The sequence below is a fragment of the Epinephelus moara genome, chromosome 11 (assembly GCF_006386435.1).
Source record: "Epinephelus moara isolate mb chromosome 11, YSFRI_EMoa_1.0, whole genome shotgun sequence".
In the NCBI taxonomy this organism is placed as follows: domain Eukaryota; kingdom Metazoa; phylum Chordata; class Actinopteri; order Perciformes; family Serranidae; genus Epinephelus; species Epinephelus moara.
Genome location: NC_065516.1, coordinates 14,676,812 through 14,700,427, shown reverse-complemented (window position 1 = coordinate 14,700,427; position 23,616 = coordinate 14,676,812). Strand labels below are relative to the sequence as shown.

General features: G+C 42.7%; 1 protein-coding gene across 1 annotated transcript in view; it reads left to right on the top strand.

The window, feature by feature from the left end:
• The window catches only part of gli3 (GLI family zinc finger 3), a 123,436-nt gene that overhangs the window by 61,804 nt on the left and 38,016 nt on the right, over window positions 1-23,616 (top strand). The window contains exon 4 of the mRNA XM_050056707.1: window positions 4,036-4,141. Coding sequence (XP_049912664.1) covers window positions 4,036-4,141 — 106 coding nt within the window. The remainder of the gene's footprint in view (window positions 1-4,035; window positions 4,142-23,616) is intronic.

Below are 23,616 nucleotides of genomic sequence, written 5' to 3'. Positions count from 1 at the left end.
TGATGAATCGGTACAGGGTTCATATTTCAGAAGATGCATCTCAAAAAAGTTTGCAAACTATGATATGCAGTTTTTTCAAACTTTCAGCGTTTGATGACTTCTTTAACCCCTCTCACTTTGCCAGTTGTGGTTTACCAAATGCAACCGGGACAAAACCGTCGTGATTACACTTTCCTTAGGAATGCTGGAGCTGCTGTGGTGTGTGGCCGCAGTGGGAAGGTAAAAATTGTGACGCGTGTGCCGGCTTCCTATGTGCCTTCCAGCTGTATTAGAGAGACGAGTATACCACTGAATATCCAGAAGAGCAGGGGCAATTTAGTCCCGGAGTAAACAGTAAAGAGTCCCTACAGGAAACACTGGAGATGGATTGCAGGATGGAGTCCCCCCCCCCCCCACACACACACACACACTCTCTCCTTCGCCCTCTGTTCTTTGCAACTGTATACATTCTCTCCAGTGACACGGGGGCTGTTTGCCTCGCTAATGGAGAGCTGCGCTGGCGTAAAAGAGGTGGCAGGCTCTATTTAGATAGGGCCATGGTAAAGTAAACTTCAGAGTTGGATTTAAATAAACCTCGGCAGAATGGTTTGCCATGCGGCCGCAGTAAGAGGAGGGAGGGAGGGAAGGAGTGATGAAGGAGGAAGAAAAAGAAAGGGTCGAGTCTAGGCACAGGACTGTGCTGAGTGAGGAGGTCCAGAGACATAAACATAGGGGGGATATGGGTAATTCAATGAGGAGTGGCGGATGTGGGAATGTAGGTGTGTGTTGTGGGGGTGAAGGGGTGGGGTCTTTAAGATGATTTCACAGTTTGTAATCTCTACAGTCATCCCTCATTACCCAACAGGACAGAGGTTAAAGTTCCCGCAATGTGGGCAGGGATCAGTAAGATTACAGAACATGGAGCTTTTACTCCCATCGAGCTACAACACAGCACGGCAAAAACCTGAAGGTTCATTTCCGACTCTGACAGCCAAGGGCCGACAGCCTCGGCGCAGAGCTGTGGAGAGTAAACAAAGCAGATTCTTGCCCTTGTCTACCACCAGCTCTATCCCAGAAACCCCTCATCCCTCCCTCCCTCCCTCGCTCAGCAGCTCTGGAATCAGCCAAGGTGAGCCAAGCCAAAACTGAGTCATCAGGAGGAAACTATCAAACAGACAGAGACTGAGTGGTCAGATACTCACCAGAGCTGCATGGAGGAGGCTTTTACTACTTATCTCTGCTATTGTGAAAACAGGATGAAGACCCCTGAATGGTTTCTAGAAGTTTGCCTAAGTTTACTTTTACTTGTTGAGCACATTAAGCAAATGTTAATGTGCTGTAATAATGCTCTGAATGATACTTCAGGGTGCATTTGGGAACATTCGTGTAATTACAAACTAGAGACCTTCAGAGGGTCTAAATGTAACTACCCAACAACAACAGGACAATGAACTCAGACTTATGACTTGGACGTAAAGGTTGTTTGTGCATTATTTCACTTGATTCATCCCCTAAGGAGCTAATCAATCCTCTCTAGACTTTTGCTACCTCAACAATGAGTCTCTCTTTACTCATTGGCACCGCTACAAGACCTCAAAGATGTGCTATCACCTGACAAAAGAGACAAGTCCACATTCAGGCCATTGTGCCCAGCAAATAGATGGAATCTGTATAGAGGCTACTTTTCTGGGGCATCAACACAGAAAAATATGGTGTCAACTGTTGCAGGGAGGTCCATCTCTTTGCTGCAGGTGTGTGGCTTCCTTCAGAGAACAATAGGTGTCGATATGCACACTGTAGGGTGCAAGTGGCACTCCACCAATTTAACGCATCAAATTCAATTACTAGTACTATAGTACTATATAGCCTGTAAAAACAGTTATATATGATGTTGTCTTTGGCTGTTAAGAAAGCTTTATGAAGTCTCACCCGGGTATGTTGGTCAGTAGTGACAGAAAATTAGCATATCTTGGCCTCTGTTGCTCAGTTTTTACCATTCCTGGGTGAATTCACAAATAATGGATTGCGACCATTGATAGCATCATGAATTGTGCATCACTTGCAACCTTTATCTGCCCCATCTCAAGGTACAATTCACAAAAGCTATCATGCTGATGATATTACAGCAAAAACACACCCATAAAGTTTTGCAGCTGATTGCAATTCACCCCTTTTTTTTTGCATCTGACTGTAATCATCCATGTGGGATAATATAAATGTAGCCTTTGCGCCAAGATTACAGTGGGCAGAAGGCAGAGAGAAAAAGAAAACTGAAATTTTCAGACCACAGGCTCATGGATGGATTACTTAACGGGCTTATTTGCAAAATGGTACTTAAATTAACACATAGCAACCAGGAAAAGACCACGAAGAGATGCAAAGGAACTGCAAAGCGACACAAATTAACTCCAAAAAAATGGACAAAACAAGCACAAGGAAACATGAAACCACAGAAAGATGCTTAACGACTACAACGAGACTCAAAACCTTCACAGCCTGCGTGTTTTGCTCTTATGTGGGAGAGGTAGTGGGGCCCTTTGCATATCTGTGCCCAGGGGCCCATTCTCTCATAATCTGCCCATGCACAAGCCACAGATCCTGACCCACAAGGTGCAGAGACATTCCTCAAAGCTTTAGACAAGGGATTTAAACATGACAGAGATCTTTGTGGTTGCTTTTAGAATTACTTTTAGTCTTATATGGTTTAGCAGCTGAAAAAACCACGCAACCCTTTTGCACATTCAGCCCTCAGTTTTTAATCTGTCTTTTGCCAGTCCCCCAACTTTATGGAAGTGCATTACGAAGTGCCTCTTCATGACTTACATTATACTACTGCAGGATTACAAACAACACCAAACTGATCTTTTAATTGTAGCTGTGTTGGTCCAAACTGGCAGCGATCACCCCCAATGAATGAGTGAGTGATGAGGTAAGCAGTCCTGAGAGGTACTGGGGGATCAACACCTGCTGCGTTGCCCAGCGGTGCAGCTGCGTTTGGCATTGAGCAACACTCTTAGAGCTGTCGGGCACCCCACTGTTTGGCCATCTGCCCTCTTGGCACTCACTTGCAAATGTTTACAAGCAAAAAAAAAAACACATAGCTAGCAGCCTCAGAGTCTTGTTGTGTGAAGGTATGCAGATGTTGACACATGCTTTGCCTCAGGGTCCTGATATGCAACTTGGCAATGGGCTGAGTAACAGGCAATAAAGTGACATGTGTTCTGGCAATGAGATGTGAATGAAGAAATGATTTGTAGCTTTGTGGACCGTTGTGCGTGTTAGTCATTTGTTTCTGTCTCCGTGCAAGTTTTAACCCATTTCAGTTTCACCAGTCGACCCTCAGGTAGGCAGCATTTCAGCAGGGTTCCCACTCATGGTTTGCTTGTCGCAACTTGTCCAACAATGGATGCACAGTTGCAGCACAAAATTCCAGCTTTAGTTTTTAAGATTATGGTGTGGAGTGCAGTTAAGGTTAGAAGATGAGTGCGTACATATGTGAACGCAGTCTGGTGGCAGCACAACAGTTTCAATTTCAGGGGTAAAAATAGAGAAAGGCTTGGAAGCTCATATTATGCAAATGTTTTAATGTTTTATCTGGAGGGAGAAAAAAAAAACAAGCCTCTCGATTCTCTCTGGCAGTTGTGACAAAACACTGAAACGGAAGAGGGTGTTTTTGTTCTCGTTTTGTACATTTCATTGGTTGTACTTAAACGTTATCCTTTGTACAAAACCATATTATGTTTGGTACGGTGAGAAGCTTTTCTTACGGTTATTTATCCCTGTTTATTTTGAGTTCTATCAGCCTTGAGACACTTACAAAGACTTCCGCAACGAACATTTTGGAAGCAATGCAGCTTTTAGCTGAATGCATTTAATGAGGTCTCATTTGGGTGGGTCTGCTGAAAGATAGCCATCAACCACTGCGTTTCATTATAGCTGCTATTTAGATTAGCTGAGGAGGGAATACATTCACATGACAATATGTTTTAGAGGAACCAGGGGTCTCGCAAAGTGTAACGAAAAATTTTCTGTTTCTCTTTCTGTTATTCTCTACAGCTGCACCGCAGTTCTTCCCTACCTTCCATCCCCCTGTGCCAATCGATGACAGACATACCCAGGGACGTTACATCTACGAGCCTTCCCCTGTGCCCCCTCTTCATGTGTAAGTCTCTCAAACTCACACACACTTAACCAAACTACTGCAAATCATACGTGAGCAGTTGCCAGAAAAAGATGTTGGCATTGCACATTTCTGCAAACAAGGGACACATTACATTTGTACGTTTCATACACAATTCATATATTGACTCAGTATATAAGCTTTGTCATAAGGAGATGGAGGGGATGGTGGATGGCGAGACCCCTGCCAAGCTGCCAACATTGCAGGCCAGTGTTCAAGACCAACAAACAACAGCAAAGGTTGTTTTTCAGCAAGTCGTCGCTGCATTTCTAGCAGCTTTTGTAGCCACCGAACTTGGGTGTTTTAAGGGACCCATTGCTGTGTTTCTTCTGAAGATAGTGCTATAAAAAGCGTTTTTTTTTTTTTTTTTACAGAGGTATTGTTGCGTTTCCTGCCAAGATAGCGCTACGAAAAGCGGTTGGTTTTTTTTAGACATCGCCCTGTTTTCTACTGAGATAGTGATAAGAAAAAGGGTTGTTTTATACAGAGACATTACTGCCTTTCTTATTGGGATTGTGCAACCAAAAGTGAGTGTTTTAAGCCAAAACATGATCTTTTCCTAACCCTAACAAAGTGTTTTTTTCCTTTTTCTTGCCTAAACCTAACCACACTTTAACCACAGCATTTTTTAAATAAAGTTTTACCGGATCTGATACACAATAGCATGCAGATGTAATGAATCTGTAGTTTGCAGTTGTACAGTGCCAACATTCATCCTGGTGATTGGGTTGACCAGAGTACACATTTGATTCAGCTGCATCACACGCATCATCGGCGAGCTCCCCGCTCTCCTAATGGCGATACAAATCAAGCTCCTGCACTTCCTTCCGCCTGTGGGGTGTGGAGCATCCTCCTCATAGGTGCCGGGTGCCTCTCTTTCAGGCCTTTCAGGATCAAAGGCCACGGCCCTGTATACGTGCGCAACATGATCCGCATGTCAGAGACACGCAAATGAACATGTGTCAGAGACACGGAAATGAGAGCAGGGCGAGAGGGGAGCCTGGGAGCGTGCGATTCTCATAAGAGCAGTGATCAAGCCTTGTCAAGAGCAGGAAGCAATGCCTCCGCTGACATCTACCCGTCTCTGACAGACACAGATGGGCTCCTGACACACAAACTGCATGCTACTAACCAGCCCGCCTCATCCAATCACATGCACGTACAGGCTATCAGATATGAAGTAAAGTAAAACATGGTGTCATGCCTCGTAAGAGAGAAGTATTTATAAGCAGGAGAACTCTTATTGCAGTAGTCTCGTATTTCCCTGGAGTGCTTCAGATGGCGCTGGCCAGGTCAGCACAGAACTTCAAAGCATTCCCTCAGCTCACTCACTTACATACGCTCGTGCACATATTAGTCCTTTCTCTCCTCACTTTTAGACTTTCATTCTTTTTGTCTTTTTTACTCTCTCCATAATTTGTATTCTTCGCATCTAAATAGTGAGTACCAGAGGAGATGCTTCATCGTCCTTGCGGCGGTTGTTTCCTACCCGCAGACACGAAGGAAGCGATCACGGCGCGACGAGGACAAATTGGATGGGGCAGCTACTTGGGCCGCATTATGTTTGATATTCTTCATCATTATCAACTCCCCCCTTCTCCTCCTCAGGAGTCATATCTCTCCCTTGCTGATGTGCCACTAAGCGTAATGAATTTTTTATGTCCCCCCCCCCCCCCCCCCCACCCTCCGCCTCCCCACCTCCGGCCCACCCTACCTCTCAACCCCTCATCTCCTGCTCAGGGGCTGCAGCAGAGGGAAAAAAAGGAGGGGAGAGAGGCGAGGAAATAAAAAAAGGGAGGTGATTGATGCCCTGTGTCACTGCAAACAAAATGGCAAATATAATTTAGCATTTAGCTTATGCAGAGATAATGGGGCGAACACGCACCGGCAACATAGGCTCGAACAAACAGCCTGGCTTGTTATCCGTCAGGAGTGCTTTGGTATGATCTGGAGCACAGGTTAGGGAGGGGGAGGGGGAGGGAAGAAATGAGGAGGGGGGTGGAGGGACAACACGGAGCCAGGGAATTGAATTAAGGGGGAGAAGTTGCGCCGGCGTCTTCAGTCACTCTGTCCGGACAGGCGTTATCTGTGCGCTCGGTTTGCTGTCACTGGAAACACGGCCGTGCTCTGCCATGCTACTTAGGGCCTATTTATCCAAGCCATTAAGCATAGAGCTGTTTAATATGACACGCTGTGCTGAGGGAAACTATTTGTCATTATTATAAGACAGCTGTTTAGTGCCCAGCCTTATTTAAATCTGTGAACTCACTGTCACACACGTTATCTGTGAACTTACGTGGGTTTTATGCAGAAACGACTTTTGAGTCTTTGCACAGGGAAGCAGCAATATTGCCTGCTTGATTAAAAAAGCAGCACTGAATTCCTCAGTGAGAATAAACACTCATCAGGTTTGGTATTACAGCTGGGCCCAACCACCTGATGGCAAATTGCAGTTAATTACACTTCCAGGTTTGGCTTCATGCAAGTTTTAGCCAAACTTTACAAGCACAGAGCTGCAGCCTCTCTGAGGATTTAAAAGTGATGCATTCAGCTCCGTAATGCTGCTTGTAGCCGGCCTGAGCAAATAGAGGCAGTCAACGTATAGCTGTCGCTTCAGGGAAATGGAGGACAGGAGGCGGCTTATGGAGAAATATTGAATTGTTTTAAGACAAGTTCTCCTCGGTGAGCAGAATTAATCGTTATTAGCCCTCTCAAAGATATGCCTAAGTACACAGGGACTATTATTGCAGTACTTCCCCATGCAGCCTCTCATTACGGCCTGTAATTACAGTTGGGTTGGCCCCGCGGCAGTTCCATCAATCCAGCCAGCTTCCCCCGCCACGCACACAAGCCAGCCACCACTGGGCATCCGTGGCCGGAGAAAAACATGGTGAAACGCCCAGCAGCTTGTTTCCTCTCTGCCACAATGACACATCCACCATCCATACGTGGCAAATGAACAGAATCATATCCTATTACTGTGAAGGGCCTAATTGAAACATGTTTATTTATGGCCCCCGTTTTCAGGCGAGGAGCGGGCTTTAACAGCGCAGCTAACGGGCTCCAGCGATATGAGGCGGCAGAATTAAATTAAAAGCTCATAAAATGAAATATGCTCCGTATTAGCTGTTTGACACTTAATTTGCCTTCAAATGAGCAGAGGAAATCACAAATTAACTGTCCTTTGTTTTTTTCCCCTCTTTACCTCACCTCCCCTATTAGGCAAGGGAGAGCGCAATTACAGACAGAGGCTAATCGTTTAGTTTATGAATTCTTGTGGGGAAGGTACCAATGTGCCATTCAATATTAAAGCCTCAGGGTCAGGAGAGAGGGGGTGGGGGTCCCTTCTTGTGGGTGCTGGCTGTACTAAGGAACTCTTATATTCATGGAAGAGAGTTTCAACAGTTTAAAATGAAGCCAGCTAACAACACACTTTTTTTGAGTTTCCATAACCTCTTAACTTAAAGGGATAGTTCACATTTTTTTAAGTGGGGTTGTATGGGGCACTCATCCATCAACAGTATATCACATAGCCTACAGTAGTTGTCAGTTGGCACGCCCCCAGTTTGGAGAAGCAGGCCGGAGTCCGACATGGAAGCTAAGCAATGTACTACTGTGGAGGGGTCGGCAACAAAATGCATTTTAGCCAGCTAGAAAAAGTCAAACCTAAAAAAAAAACAATATCAGTTGAAGTGTACTTTCCAACTGGAAAGTGAGGCCATTTTATTGCTCTCTTCAAAGCCAGACTTTATTGAGAAACGCAAAGATTTAACATTGCTGAAAACAGGAGCAGCTGGTCTTCCACTGCCTCAAACAGTTGCTTTATTTGTGTTATGGTGTGACTTTGGCGTTTAGAAGGGTTAGTTCAGATTCACCAAAGTCGAACAATAACATAAACAAACTAACTGATCCAAACAGTGCGAGGCAAGCAGCTTCAAGGTTCAGCGAACTAAAATTACTGTTTTTCTTAAAGGAGTCTGGTGGCTTTGATGAGAACAGATGGGGAACTGAAGCTGTTACGGGTGTTCTGTTGGAATGAGCTGTCTGACATTTAAGATAAAGCATTGAAAATATTCTAAACATAGTGTACAGTTAAACTGATTCTGATTTTTTTTAGGTGGCTAGAATATGTTTTACTGCTACCCTCGTCCACAGCAGCACATCGCTTTACTCCCATGTCGGAATTCAGTCTGCTTCTCCAAACTGGGGAGGGGGGGTTGGAGACTGACATCTACTGTATATACTACACTGACTATGCCTCAATACTGGTCCAGGATGAGCAAAAGTCTGTCCTGTTCTGAAGCTGTGTACTTTTTCCTGCCTCTGATCTGGAACAGCTGACCTCAAGCCTCAACCAAAAAGAAAAAGATCCCTCCGTACTCCAGTGAAGATGCTTCCTGCTTAAATAAACACATTGATCGGTGAAGAGCAGGCTCTCCATGGGAGCTCTGGTCCCCTCTGCCACCACCATTGTTTGGGACTGGCTTAATGGGAGTTTTTTCGGGGGGAGGCCGGGGCCAAGAGAAGAGACCGCTCCTTTCATTCCAGCTTTATTGCCTGACCACAGTACACAGCAAAACAAAACAGCCCTCTCATGCGGCTCAGCGCCGGCTCTCGGTCACCTCGGAGACCACTCAGAACAAACAGAGGTATTCGTCACAAGTCAATTATCAGCATCGGAGTTTACTCTGGAGTCCCGGGCCCTCGTGCTGTGAATGGGGCCGCTAAAACAACAAAACATTCTTATGGGATAAGCAATTGACTCGCAACCTTTAGCGCAGATACCGTATGTGGATTTAGGAAAGAATTGGTCAGAATGACAGAGTCTGTTTAGGAGTTTGTAAAGTTGTAAAGCAAATAGAAAGACCTGAGCTTTGACTCTTTTTTTTTTCAATGTGATAGTGGAATTGTGATGAGACATTTGTCCTGTATACGCATCATTAAATTTGTGAGGAAGCGTTTCTAATGACTCAGAACCACAAAATCACTGCATATTTTTTCTGTCTTAAAATATATACAGAGACCATTTGACACAAAAACTGCAGTTTTTTCACAACTGCATCAAGGATGTATTAATGGGTTTAGAAAAAGACAACAATCCAAAGCTGAAAGATGCCAAAAAAAAAGTTTGGATTTTAAAGCAAACTTCTCAGTGGGACTCATGAATAAAGTCATGGACTGTATTTTCTGTCAGTGTGCGGGTAGGAGTGCAGGTGGGGGGTGTGTTTCCCAGCCTGTGTGGTTATTTCATTCAGGAGTGTGTTTGTTCAGCTGCGGGCCCCGGCCTGACTGGAAGGTATTCTGGAGGTACCAGGGGAGAGAGCTGCTGCACGTCTCTGTCATTGCGGCACAACCTCAGCTCTGAAATGATGAAGCAGGACTTAACGGCTGTGTACGCTGTTGCTTCAGAAGCGCCATGGCATGTAAAGACTGCACCACAAAGCAAGTGGATCACCTTGTTAACCTCTGAATTGTATTTTTTTAAGGCACCAGAGATTCTCGCCAATTTCATACTGTTTGCATCCTCTTCCCCCTCGCTGTCCTCTGCCTTTGGCGTAGAAAGAGGGTTCTTTTTTTTTTTTTCTTTTTTTTTTTTTTTTAAAGATGTGCGCCGTGTTGTTTTGTTATTTACATAAACTGTTGTCAGAGCGCCCAATCTGGGCATAGAGGAGCGGCGTGTTGCTTAGCATAAAGACCACAGTCTTATCTCAACACCTCCTTCCAGATGGGACGAGGCCGAGCATTGCAACACACACACACACACAAGTACAGACACACACACATATAATGCAAAACAATAGAAAGACAAAAGGGTCTACTGTAGCTTTTATAGAAGCTAGAGGAGACATATTTTGGAGGTGTGCAGCTTCATCACTGGCTGTTTGCAGTGCGATTTGATTTTGCAGTGTCAGGGCCTCATTTAATAGCTGATATTTCAGTTTCAGGCAAAACTTTAATGCAAATTTTACTGATTTTGTTTTCATTTTTCGTCAAATTCTTGACACAGCAGCTGGAATTTGCAGCTATTTATTTTTCTGATGTGATTTATTTGCAAGCAACATTTCTTTTTAAGATTCTTTGTCGTAAAAAAAATAATAAATATCACTGCCTGTTTGATGATTCTCTGTTAATACTCACATTTGAATATTGTCTAGACAAACAGAATGTGAAGTGGAGCCATAAATTACATGAAGAATTGATGATTATTTCATAATCGCATCTGATAATTTGTGTCCAGATACGGCTGCTGTCACCAAGAAGCAGGGCGGAGAGACGAAGGCCACTTTTTCATCCTCCTCTCCAACTGTCCAAAACCCATTCTGTGTGACTTCATAGGTCACCCCTCTGTGGTGCAGTCACTGGTTTCCCTCCCTCCCCCCGTCTCTCCTCCCCCCTCTTTAATACTTTCTCTATGGAGTAAGTCGGGGGGACAGGCGGTCACGCAGTAGCTGGCTTCATGATTAATGGTGTTTATTCTTGACAGAAGGCTCCTTTATTTATCTGCATTGCAGTTTCACTGATACTATCAGTCACCTGAATGAAAAATATTCAGTCATACCAATTTTGCAGTATAATTGAGTAGAGTCACTTCCTTTCAGTTTTCTTCCCCCCTCGCTCTCCTCTCCCACTCTATCTGGCAGCCTTATCATCGCCACAGTAATTTTCGCGCTGCGTTGTTTGATATGGAGAGGCTGGCTTTAGCCGTATTTGACATAAAGCCTCTTCAATTTTCACTGGAGAAAAAAAAAAAGAGGGAAGAAAGAAAGTTGTGCACCACTCTGTGAAAATGTGCGAAGAAGGGGGGAAAGTATCTCTCCCCTTTTTTTCTTCTGAGGCAATTTCAGGATTTAGAGAGAAAGGAGATAAATGCCTAAGCAGAAATGTGGGCAGATTGAAGTTACAGTATATCTATTTTTTTGTAATACACCAGTTTGAGAAGCCTAAATGGGCAGTGTAGTCTTTTTTTTTCTTTTCAGCCTGTGCACAGGAGCGTGATATTTTGAAGGCACCTGTGTATTTTGAGAATGATGGATCCAGCAGGTTGGGTTTAAAAAAAAGAGTTTGGCACAGCAGATATTTGACAAGGCCTGTAAAGGTTTTAGGGTTGAGTCATTACCCGTGGAGATCTGTTAAGACATGTTCCAAAAACTCGACTTACCAGGCTAGGATTACCTACGCTGAGGCTGCTCCTGCCGCTGTGTGTATTTGTATTCTCCCCTTATTAAATATCACATGCATTTTTAATGTTTTTTTTGCTCCTTGTTAAATGGTTTATGACTGATTTAGTATGTCCTAACAGCAAATCTCAACTAAAGAAGCAAATTCATACAAATGATTCCTTACATAACACTTCTACTCATGCAAATCTTATTCGTTCAGCAAATATTTCCTGTTCTTTGTAATTTCTTCACCATTCGTCCTTTGGTTGAATTTAATTTTAAGCTCCATTATAGATATCTTTGAAAAAGGTACATTTCGATAAAAGAGGAATGCATTAATCTCTAATACGAGGCCTATGAATTTGCACATGTAACACATTAGTGGATTTGATGTTCTATACTCGAGTCATTTGCCCCCTCTTCATGTTTGAGATCTCAATTTGTAGCTCTCCCATGGAGCACAATAGAAAACCAGGTCTGAGGGGAAGAGATAACAGGCAGGTGCCAACAGCTCTGCGCTAATGTGTGTGTGTGTGTGTGTGTGTGTGTGTGTGTGTGTGTGCAAGCATGCTCACACACACACACACACACACACACACACACACACACACACACACACACACACGTGTGAAATATTTTCTCGTCATTGAGCGTTAGTTTATTTCACAGTCATTTTTTTGCCTGTTCTTCACCTTTTAGTTTCCTCTTAAATAGCTTATGAAACAAATTAAATTATTTATTTTATGAATGTTCCCTTTTTTTCAAATTTACATTCAAAATAAGCTTTATTGGCATGAATGTTCAAGTTACAATAATACTAAAACTAAATTATATAATATTAGATAATTACATTTTGGACAAGAAAACAAAATAATTCAAAATAACAAATATACTTTAACTACAGATATTCTTTCACAGATGTAATCCCTCAGAAACATGTATTGCAGAGCTTTCTCATAATATTGCACACTGACTTCTCTTCTCACAAAGGTAGGGCAGTTTCTGAGCAACGATGAGATAGATAAACTCAGGATACGTATTATTTATTTTCTCAGAGAAAACCTCTCTCACACCCTTTAATTTCTCACAGTACAGTAAGAAGTGAGATGCTGTCTCAACCTGTGTTTTATGACAAAGTGAACACAGCCTGGTCTCCCTGGTCAACAGTCACCCTCGTACAGTTCATATTGTAATGTATAGTTTGCAAAATTGTGATTTAAATAATTAAAATATGCATTATAAATAGGATTCGAACTAACGATTGTTTTCATTAGCGGTTAATCTCCCTGTTATTTTCTTCATAATCATTTTGTCTATAAAATGTCAGTGATGTGTGGTGGAAAATGACAAAGTGAGGCATTCATAATGCTTTTTTAAATTACAAAAGTAGTCAGTTTATGAAGATATACGACAAAGTAAATCCTCACATTAGAACCAGACAGTGCTCTCTGTTTTAGCTTGAAAAATGACTAACGAATAATTAACTATAAAAAATACTTGCTGATTAATATTATGTCAGTTGACAAGTTACAGTTTTTCTCATCTGCTTAGGCTCAGTTCTTGAATGCAATATTTTTTTAAACAGATTTGCAGATTGCACGTTTCATCTGTGCAAGAGAGTAAATATTATTTCATTATTAGAGCAATATGCTACGCAAAATGATCGATTCAGTTATCAAAATCTGCCTGACACGTATGTGTATTCCATAAATATCTATCACAGGAAATTTTTGTGATGTCCGCTGAATTTGCAAATTACCTGCCAGGTGACAGCAATGAAGTGGAATCAACTATTGATGCATGCATTTTTTGTTGTTGTTATTGATTTATTTTTGTTATTTATTCCCCCTTTTAAATTACACAAATTTAGTCATACACATTTTAGAAATACATTTAAATTAACCTTCATATACATGAAAACATTTTTAAAATAACTGCTTCAGAAGTCTTTTCACTATATATAGTCTATCATAATTCCCTCTCTAATCTCTACTTTATATTTCTGTGAAAACATCAACAAATTTCCTCTTCAAACAACTATTAGTTCAAGTTTCTCACCAAAGCTATATTCTGCAAGCTTACATTTGAACACATCATGAGAATTCACCTTCACACAGTACTCATTTTTACTGAAAAGACCTTGAACACATCATAATGCAATCTCCATTAGCTGTTAGTTGCCACTACCGGCTGCTAACAGCTAACCTGAACTAGCCCTCTTTCTGCCGATGTCAACACAGATGCAATAGGGTGTGTCCTCTGACCCATGGGTAGCGAGTTTACTGTGTCACTTTGTCCAGTTGGCGTCCCAGGGAGGACTGTTCATCCCAAACTCATTTTCTATTGTCCCTGGGATGACGGAACACCGTAAGTCATCGAGTCCTGCTTTTTAGACTGCCCAAAATTGATGTGACACAACAGAAAAACATCAGCCACTGCCATTGGTGAGTGTCGTCTTATTTGCTGGTAGGCCAATGGCGGTCAACAAGGCGAATATTGGATACCGTTGTGTGGCCAATATATGGGAGCATTCCTACAATCAACCAGTCAAGTTTGGAAGCATATGTATGAAGCACAATCACTACTGTTTTTGAACATGGATGACCACAATGAACAGCGGCTTCTGGTATGGATGTAATTTCTTGACAAATTATCTGTTCACTGATTTGACTTTACATGATACATCAAAAAGAATTTTCGGTTCAGAGTACATGTAACGCATTGCTACACAGATACATTTACTGTACACATACTAACATGCATATCTTTTCTCTGTATGACAGTATTGTGCAGTGTTGACTTTTCACAGCAAACTTTTACTTACTGTTGAAATCGGAATCTAAAAAGCTCTACAGCTGGACAAAACTGACCTTCTTGTATTGAGAGTATTTAAAAAAATGAGCCAAAGCGATTGAGAAATACTGTAATTAATCAACGAATCTTTTCAGCTCTGATTCCACATACCGTGGGGCAGCAGCACTTGACAAACCTTAAGCAACATTTAACTTGAATGATGTATCACATTCATAAAGAGCACACAGTGGTTTTAGTGGTAACTTACTCGATGGGTGTGGCGGGCTGTCACTTTTATGAGCCGTGCTGATTCTTAATTGGATTTGTAAAAAGACCCTCCTCTCATTGGCGGGGAGCTATTAGAGAACAGCGGTGACTGTCAAGATATTACTGGCAGCACGCCGCCTCACATCGTCTCCACAACCTCAGGCAGCCGCTGTCCTGACGCCTGCTTCTCCTCACAAATACTTTTAAAAATGAGCCTTAAATCAGAGGAAATGCTGATTGTAAAAAAGGAAATATTTTGCTCCTTACTTAATGCACAATTATCTGATTCTAGACCTTTTGAATTGAGTCCGTTTTCAGCTTCTTTTTTTTCCGGACTTTGCCCTACAGACGTCATGCTGTAGCAGTGTAGAAATGTGGAATTTCCATTACTGTGATCTCTGGGCTGTGGGCTGCAGACCCTGCGATCCCACTCTGGGGGCCAGTTACAGCAAGTAACGAGACCAGGGGAACAGGGTCATAAATCCTCTCCAGCTCTCCTCATTTTCCATCCTCCCTCTGTCCCTCCCTTTTCTTTTCTTCCCTCTCTCCATCTTTCCTAGTCGGGCCTTCAATATGTGATTTAAGAAACTTGAATGCAACAATGTAAAATATTGCCACATGTTTAAAAAATGCCTCCAGTCCGGCTGAAGTTCTGCTAAAGACCAATTACAGTTTTAACGTGGGAGGAAATGAGTTCATCGCCTCCCTTACAGCTTCTGCACCTCCTCTCCTCCCTTTTCTATTTGTTTATCTTCCAAGTCACAGAGAATTTCACTCCTTTTACACTCTCCCCACCAATGCAAATTAATTCATATCACGTAAAGCGATTCTATTCTCTCAGCCCTTTGTTATCTCCCTTATCAGATGTGGCGTCCATTACATCTGATAGTGTGATAGTTTCATCTAATAATGTCGAAAAGAAACCCTCCACTACTTCTGTGTCCCATGATGCCTCCCTTTTTTTTTTCTTTTTTTTTTTGAGAGGGGGTCAGCTTGTGAAGTGTTCCAGCGGGAGCTGTACAGATATGTGCAGTCATGCACGCAGCTGCAGGGTGACCACACTTGTAAGGATGCAGCCAGCTTCGTGTTGCATGCCCGTCATTTTTTCGCATCTCCGTGTGAGTGATTTTGCTACATTGGGAGTGACCGTTTATTTAAAAGGGATTAAATAAAGCTGGGAAACTTGTAGAGCTGAAGTAAGAGTAAAAACGTTTCCCAGAGCAGGCTTATTAGTCATTCCCTCCCATTCATCAGTCACTTATGTAGCAGGTTTGTGAAACATCTTCCTTTGGTTATACATGGGCGCAGAATTCAGGGGGAATGCAGGGAACACATCCTCCTCAATATTTAGAACATTATTTAAAAACATGAGAGTAGTAGAGGACTTTTACTTTGACTTAACCCTTTAAAATTGGACGCTATGGTTCCAAAATAAGAACCGTAATAGCTCCAACATTTATTCTGTTAGCAGCAGAGAGGTAGGGCTTTTGTCTTCCTTATCATTACATCATTAACTTACATTACCTTACCATACATGCAGAGGAAATGTAGTATTTCACTATAATTATGTTAATATTTCCCTGTAATGGCAGCAGGAGACTGTTTAACTGTTTAATCTAAAATATGAACCATAATAGCTAGAGCATTCATTCTTTTTGGGGTAGAAAGCTCAGACTTATGTCTTCTTCGTCATCTCCCTACCTTATGTTCAGTGCAAATGTAGGATTTTGCCGAAATAATGCCGGTATTTCCCTGTAATGGCTACAGGAGATAGTTGTTTGCAACCTGTATATATTGATCTGAAGTAAAAACATTGAAAGCAGCAGAAAGGTTCTGTTCTGCTTCAGTTTTACGTGTCATCATGTACACATACACACATATTGTACATTCACAATGACGTCATTAAGCCAAGTTATGTATGGTGCACAAAACAGTGCAAAAAAGCATTTCCATGTCCTTTGCAGAGTTTGAAGGGTTAAAGACATTTACACCCTAGATTGATGCAGAAAAGGCATAAACTTGTGCATAAAACAACCACCAGAAGGGAGGAAAAGAAGTGTTTCTTCCCGGTTTCATATACGTCCTCCCCAGTATCAAAACCAAACCCACGCCCTTGTCGGCAGATCCAGAGTTTAACACCGGTCTGTGTTTAAGCCTCCCAGAGCTTCATCAAGCCTGAGCTTGGCACCACCACGCACTCAGCCCCGTCATGATTAAATATCAAGGAACTCCACATGACATTTTATTAGTCCAACAAGATGGATGAAATGGCCAGAATAAAGTAGGCTGTGTCTTTTCACTTTCCCACCAGCACTTGCCTTTCTTCTGTCCGGATTTTCTTTCCTTCCCCTCCTCTACAAGAAGTATGTATTAGCAAAACGTGATGGATTTCAGTCTGAGAAGGAGATTTTCAGCACCGAGAAGGAAACATATATTTTTGTGTCTTGTACCTGATGCTCCTGTTCTCCTCCCTCTGTGTCTCAGCTCTCCCCTTCCTCCCCTCCCCTCCTCTCCTCTTCCTCCCCCCTCCTTTTTCTTTCTGTTGTTCTACCTCAGATCTCTGTCTGAAGGATTAACCATCTCCAGCAGTGTGTCTCTGCTGTCTTGTAGCGCTGTGTATTGTTTGTGATTTGCTCAGGCCCATCCGTGCGGCTGCTCATTTCAGCAGCCCAGCGTGACGTTGTGAATTGAGGAGGGGGGGGATCCACGCTGCTCCTCGCAGCCCTGGGCCACACTCATTCTCCTCACCTGAGATGGGCCGGTGCGCACGCAAGACGCGCACACTCATTACCCAGACTTGCCGGGGTAGTGGAGGCGATGGGGTGTGGAACCTGAACCCTGTTTAGCTGCGGGCGTCAGCTGAGTTTTTGTGTAAAGGCATTGGGGCCATCGAGACATTACTTAAGAGGAAAAGAAGAGATAGATGTGCTTCCTCCCTGTTTTCACAAGTTTAACACTTCAACACCCAGGAGTCCCCTCCTGTCTTCTCTCTAGCCCCAGGCATGCCAGAGGAACTCAAAACACTGGCTGAGAGCGAGCGCTAATTCCACCTGTGCTTGGAAAAAAAAGCAGCAATCAAGTAAAAAGTGGAGATAAAGGTGGAGCGGTCCATGCAAAACAATCGCTCTGTTGTAAAAAGGCAAAATCAAACATGGGAGAGAAACAAAAAAAGAACAAGAAATGTTTTTTTTTTTTTGGTCTCATGTTTGTTCCCTGATTCCAGCCCTCCTTGAAATTACAGGAAAAAAGGCAGCCTCATTTTGTGTAATTTCACTTTCATGTTTTCATTCCCCTCGCTATACACTCTGTTGATTCGTTTTGGTAGACGTTCTTATCTCGATGGCTGAAATTACATTTAATTGCAGTGTGGAAAAATGGTTTTCGAAACAGCCTGCGAAGAAAAAAAAAAAGGCTCCTGCTGCGTGGCAAAGCCAAACATAAACTTTTCAAAACGGTAGTTGTGTTCAGCCGTAATTTGGAACAAGCGGTGCAGAGATGTGTCATTTTTTTGATAAAGCATAATCCCATGACTTTGTTGAAGGAATGCAGAGGAGCCTTGATCTAAAACAAGCAGTGTTTTTCATGTGTGACACACCTTCAGCGGGTCCGTGACTCAGTTATAACCAGATCTTCTGACACCTGGACCCGTTTGTTATGACTTGAGCTTGTCACACTCACTGGCTCCTGTTGATAAATATGTGTTATCACTCCAGCAGCGTCGAAGTGATACATGCCTACAGGTATGTACTGTGTGCTCTTTCTGCTGCTTATATGTAGACAATGTGAGTGTGACTGAAACTCACAGGGGGGAGGAGACGGCGAAACTGACAGAGAGTCGCGGGTATTCAACTGGACAGCGAGTGTGTGTGTGTGTGAACTGACTCTGCAGCGTATGGGAATGTCTGGCACGCCTCCAGAAGTATCCCACAGAGAGGGAATCCTGCTTGATGTGACCATGAATAGAAAGCCATCCCCACCTCCCTGAACCCACCCAGGCCTTTGATGTCAGGGGGTCACACAGAGCCCTCGCAGCTCCGGGGGAACATAGTTATTCTGAATGCCTGGCAACGTCACCGTGCCATGCCAGGCCCACGGTCTGCTCTGCCCAGCAAGGAGGAGAAAGGAAAAAAAGCTGAGAAGAGGAAACTAAAACTGTGAAAGCACAAGTTCCTGAATTATACAAATTGAGTTCCAAGAGTTTAAAAAAAGTTCAAATCTACAGCCAGAGACTGACAGATTAGATCTCTGCAACATCTGCTGTTCTGGTTTGCTCTAAGAGGGTGAAAGCCTAAATTATAATAACTACATGTGTTTGGTATATTTAAAAAAATATTATGCATGCTTCCCTCTGTGCGGTGATTCGGTTGGTGGGTGTAGTTTGGTAGATAGAAAATAGCTCCGACATGAAACTGCTCACAACAAGGTCTGTGGATTATCTTGAGCAAACGGGTCATGATTTCTGGAATTTCAACGTTGCTGTTGAGTTGTATGTAGTTGAATGTAGTTTTTTTTTCTTTGAGCACCACAAGCTGAGTGCCATCTAGTTCCATTATATTCGAGAGAGTCTCTACAGACGGTATCTCCAACACTCAGCAAATCACACCAAAACAATCTAGATTGATAAATAGCACCACAGGTAAGAGGAAAAAATACTTATTTTTGATTTTTGGGTGAACTGTCCCTTTAACTTAACGGCATTTAAAGAAATTCCTTTTTGTGTGTTTGGCTTCCCCTCTGTGCCGGCAATGCTGGGAACTCCCAGCCTGGGCCATAAGCAAAAATCTGCCGGATGATACAAAGTGCATCATTTTGCATCATCCAATGGATTTCGGCTGGAGGCATGAGGGATACCTTAACGCACTGGTTCCCAACTGGACCACAAGATCCACACAGATCAATATATTCAGCAGTTTGCTGTCTACGTCAAGTAGCTGTCGGTCAGTCCCTCACTCTGCAGCAGCATATGGCACTTCAAAATAAAAGCTCTGTGGTGGATATTTACTGTGCTTCAAAATAAAGTGTGTTTATTACTAACTTGACATGTTTGCGACCAGCTTTTGGACCGCGACCCACTAGTTGGGAACTACTGTCTCAACACCTTTCATCTGCATACATTTCCCACACCATGCTGACACAGATCTGATTGAAAATCAGCAAAATATCCATGTAAGTAAAATGATGCATTACTACAGCTTCATTTATAGTATTGCATTAAGGGGTTATGACGTAGCTACGGATCCGAAGCACGCAGCTGTTGTAGCTACGCTATAGGGCTACACCATAGCTAACATGAGATATCAAGTAGGACTCATGATATCTCAGCTTTTTTAATGATCTCGTTGAGGTAGGTGATAGTGAAGATAATATGAAGGACACTTCTAGCAAAGCCATCACCGCTACATACCCTCTTCTCACCATGACCCCAAACTCTATTATGATGGATCAAACAACGTACGTAGATATTTTCCAACTCATTTTGGCCAATTGCTGATGCTGCCAACGATATATGCATGTTTGTTTCCACCTTATTACAGAGAACATCAAGTCTGTCCTGTAAGTAACATACTAACATGCTAACTCTTATCTTCTGCTACAGCTAAGGTTACATGTAAAACATGCCATATTTATTTTCATGTAACATTTTCAAACAAGACTGTAAAAATCATCCCACTTTAACAGAGTTGGATGATGCTCTCCCTGAAACAGTCCTGACAATAATCACAACCTGGGCAAATTTAAACTATTTCCAATTATGGGCCAATATTATTGTGCATCCATAGTAAACACAGTTATGTGGGGAATGTAATTAAAGCACACAACAGCTGCAAGACATCCATCCAGTGTTGCCGTGGTGCTATCAACGAGTGAAATCCATCACTGAAGTATAAATCAAAACCTGAGCTGTAGGTATCTGTGGCAGGACTCCTGTTAGTGTTAACCCTTGTGTCAACCATAAACCCATCCGTCAAGCTCAACTTTCAAGATAGTCTGAATAGATGACAGATCAAAACAAAAAGTTTTAACACTTACAGTTCAGATAACTCAGCAAACTCCATGTGCTGATGAAGACCATGGGGTATGCTTGAAAGCTCTAGTTCAAGAGAGTAAGCCAAAGCTCGTCAACAGTAATTCCAGGCTGTTTAAATCTAAATCATCAGCCGATTTGACATAGAAACAGGAAAATATTTCAGTGGTAACTCCTGTGTTGGTTGACGGCCTATACAGGATGTATTTTTAAATGTATCCACCTTTTGTGGTGACATGTTAATGAATTCTTTTCCAAAGCAGCAGATCCAGAGGTCAGTGGTTTGTTTGAAGGCAGGCTGGATGTGAAAGTATCGTGAGTTTTGCTGCTTTGCTGCTGTAATTGTCATCACTAATGTGGAAAATGAAGTCATTGGAATGTGCTTCAGTGGCAGACTTAATCAAGACTTTCCCATTGAATCATTAGGAACCGAGAATATATCTACCTTCTTCTGTTTGTGTCTCAGTCTCTGTCTGTCTGTCTGTCTTCTCTCTCCCCTTGTCTCAGCTCCCTTTCCTCTCTCCTTGGCTCTCAGCTGGCTCTGTTCCTGTGGCCCTTTGATCTTAGTGAAAGGGTTTGGAGCTTTAAAGTGCTTCTGTTTCCGCTGTCAGGAGCCCCTCTCTTCCTCCTCTCTGGTTTAGGCTTTCAGAGCGGTGGCAGCCTTGTGCTGTGGCTGGGTGGGTCGGAGGGGTTGGCGGGGGTGCACAGGTTTCTATGAGGTGGTGAGATTGAGGCGAGGTTGGAGGGGGAATAGGTGTGTGATGCTGTCAGCCTCGGTCAGGAGAGGAACTGACACCCAACTGATCCCAGTTCCCTCCAAAACCCCAGTTCCCACCTCACTCAGCCCCTTGTGGCCACAGGTGTAACATGTTAGGACAAATGGGTCTACACTACATTTTTGTACTACCTCCTCTTCTTCATGTATATATCATATATATATGAGGACATAGTATCCAGTACAAAATTGTAACCTTGAATTAAAGTGCAGACTGGCTGCAGTAGTATCATTTTGTCAACCAAGGACTTAATTTACCTCCCACAATAAAAATGTTCCCATTCATAGAAGGGACTTGCCGCAACCCATACTGTATTTCTACTGTTTACCACATGATCATCACAATGAAGGATGCAATAGATGCTACTATGATAACTTTCCACAGTGGTAAAAATCCCTCCGCATAACATCTTAAACTGCTTGGAAGTGTTTTGGCATTTGCAAAACCTTCAGGGCCCTATTTGAATGATTTATAGCACATGGCCATCATGCAATTGTATTTAGGGTGTGTCCAGCCGCCCACGCTAGTTAAAGGACGTATAATCTGAATGCAGAGTAAGGTGCAGGGGGCAAAGGGGTTGTATTTAGTCCCTTAATATATTTTAGGTGTGTTTTGGGCGTGACAGGAATTCAATTAATCAGTGTCATCTCCAATTCCCATTAAAAGCCAGGTGCGCCTGCCCTTGGGTACTAATAAAGAAACCTTTAAACCTTGAACCTAACACACTGTTATATACATGGTGGATTTGGTAGATTGGAGAAGTGAGCTGTTTTCTCTGAGCTGACCACCCCTTATTTTAAAATCTATGCATCCAGTGGCGTACAGATGGTTGCGAGTACATTAATGACTTACACAACGAGGATGCTGGCTGTGAAAATGACAACTGCATTGGCTTGAAACTAGCAATAACAGTTTGGTTTTGCTGTGCACTGCTTTGCGCTGAGTGTAAGACAGAGCCCTTAAACTCATTAATCTGTTTCTTAAACTGGACCTCCCGGATTGCATTTATTGCCATAATGGTATCTGAAGCAACATGCAAAGTAATTGGCTGTAACATGAAGTTAGGATGCATATGGCATAGCTATAGAGACAGAATGAGAGTAGAAAGGACATTGATCTGTTTAAAGTGGTCGTTTAATTCATTCAAAAGAAAAAAGGCGATGGTTGTTAGTTGTTATGGTGACAACACATATCAGTGGGGCCATAAATTATGTCGCTCTCACTAGTTTGAGAACTCCATTTTGGCCTACCATACACTCTAAGCCAGGGTTTTCCAGCTTGGTGTGTACGGTACGCTCATCATGTAGCCTGGGCTTATAATCACATTCATAATTATCAACATCTGTGTGTTCGGGTGTGTTACCAAGACAACGGTCAAAACGCAACTGAAATCTTAACAGCATCTGACATTGGAGACATGGATAACTTTGTCAAACATGGACAAAGGTTGTGTTTCTTATACTACAAAATATGAAGCAATTAAATCCAGCAATGCTCAATAGGCAATGGAAATAATGCACAAAAAACGCCTGCATCGTTCTACTCCACTGCTTGTTTTGTCATTACTGCAAAACCTCACCTCAGTGAGTTCCTGACTCGTGGCACGCTGGTTTATACGGAAGTTAGCCCACTACAACTGTCACACTTCTTGCAATGGCAACAGTAAACCTAATAATGGCCACTGCTGACCATCCTGCTACACATGAGATCAAGTCAAAGTAATTAATGACCTCTATGTTACGCAGGTGGCAATGTTATTGTTTCTCAAGATTAAAGACCAAACTTCCCATTTCTGTTGCTTTCATTTTCACACTCAAACACAGATGTTGAAAATATTTCCTCTGTCTTTCACTCACGGATGATTCTTAATGCTGATTTGTCAGGTTGGACTTTAGCTGCTATCGTGACTTCTCAGCTTTTATATTTTGTCTCTTCAAATCTCCTTCTTGGACCACTCCAGCAGCTGTGGATGAAAAAAAAAACGATGGTCTATGAACACTCGCAGTCGCTGGATTATTGGATTTGGACTCGCCAATTTCCTGTACCCTTCTGCGAAGCACACATCAAGAAATTTTCATTTTATTTCATGTGCCACCATTTCATGCTCGAGCTAAAAGTATTTTGCAAAAGCCCGGTTCCTGTTATAGCAGACCGCTGTGTCAATACCACCAGGTCTAACTGCTGCACCACAATGATACCTTCTGTCCTAAGTGAAGTCATCAACCTTCACCGCAACTGTATGTTTCTACTGCAGCTTTCACCCAAAAGAATTATTAGTGTTGATATAACCTTGTTCCAAACAAAGATTCAAGGCCTGTTTACACGAACACACACACCCCTCCATGAAACCTCAAAATCTTTTGGGGGCATATTTACACTTGGCAAGTGTGTATTCATCCGGTGAAATAAGACGACAGTTTAAAATCCACAGACCGC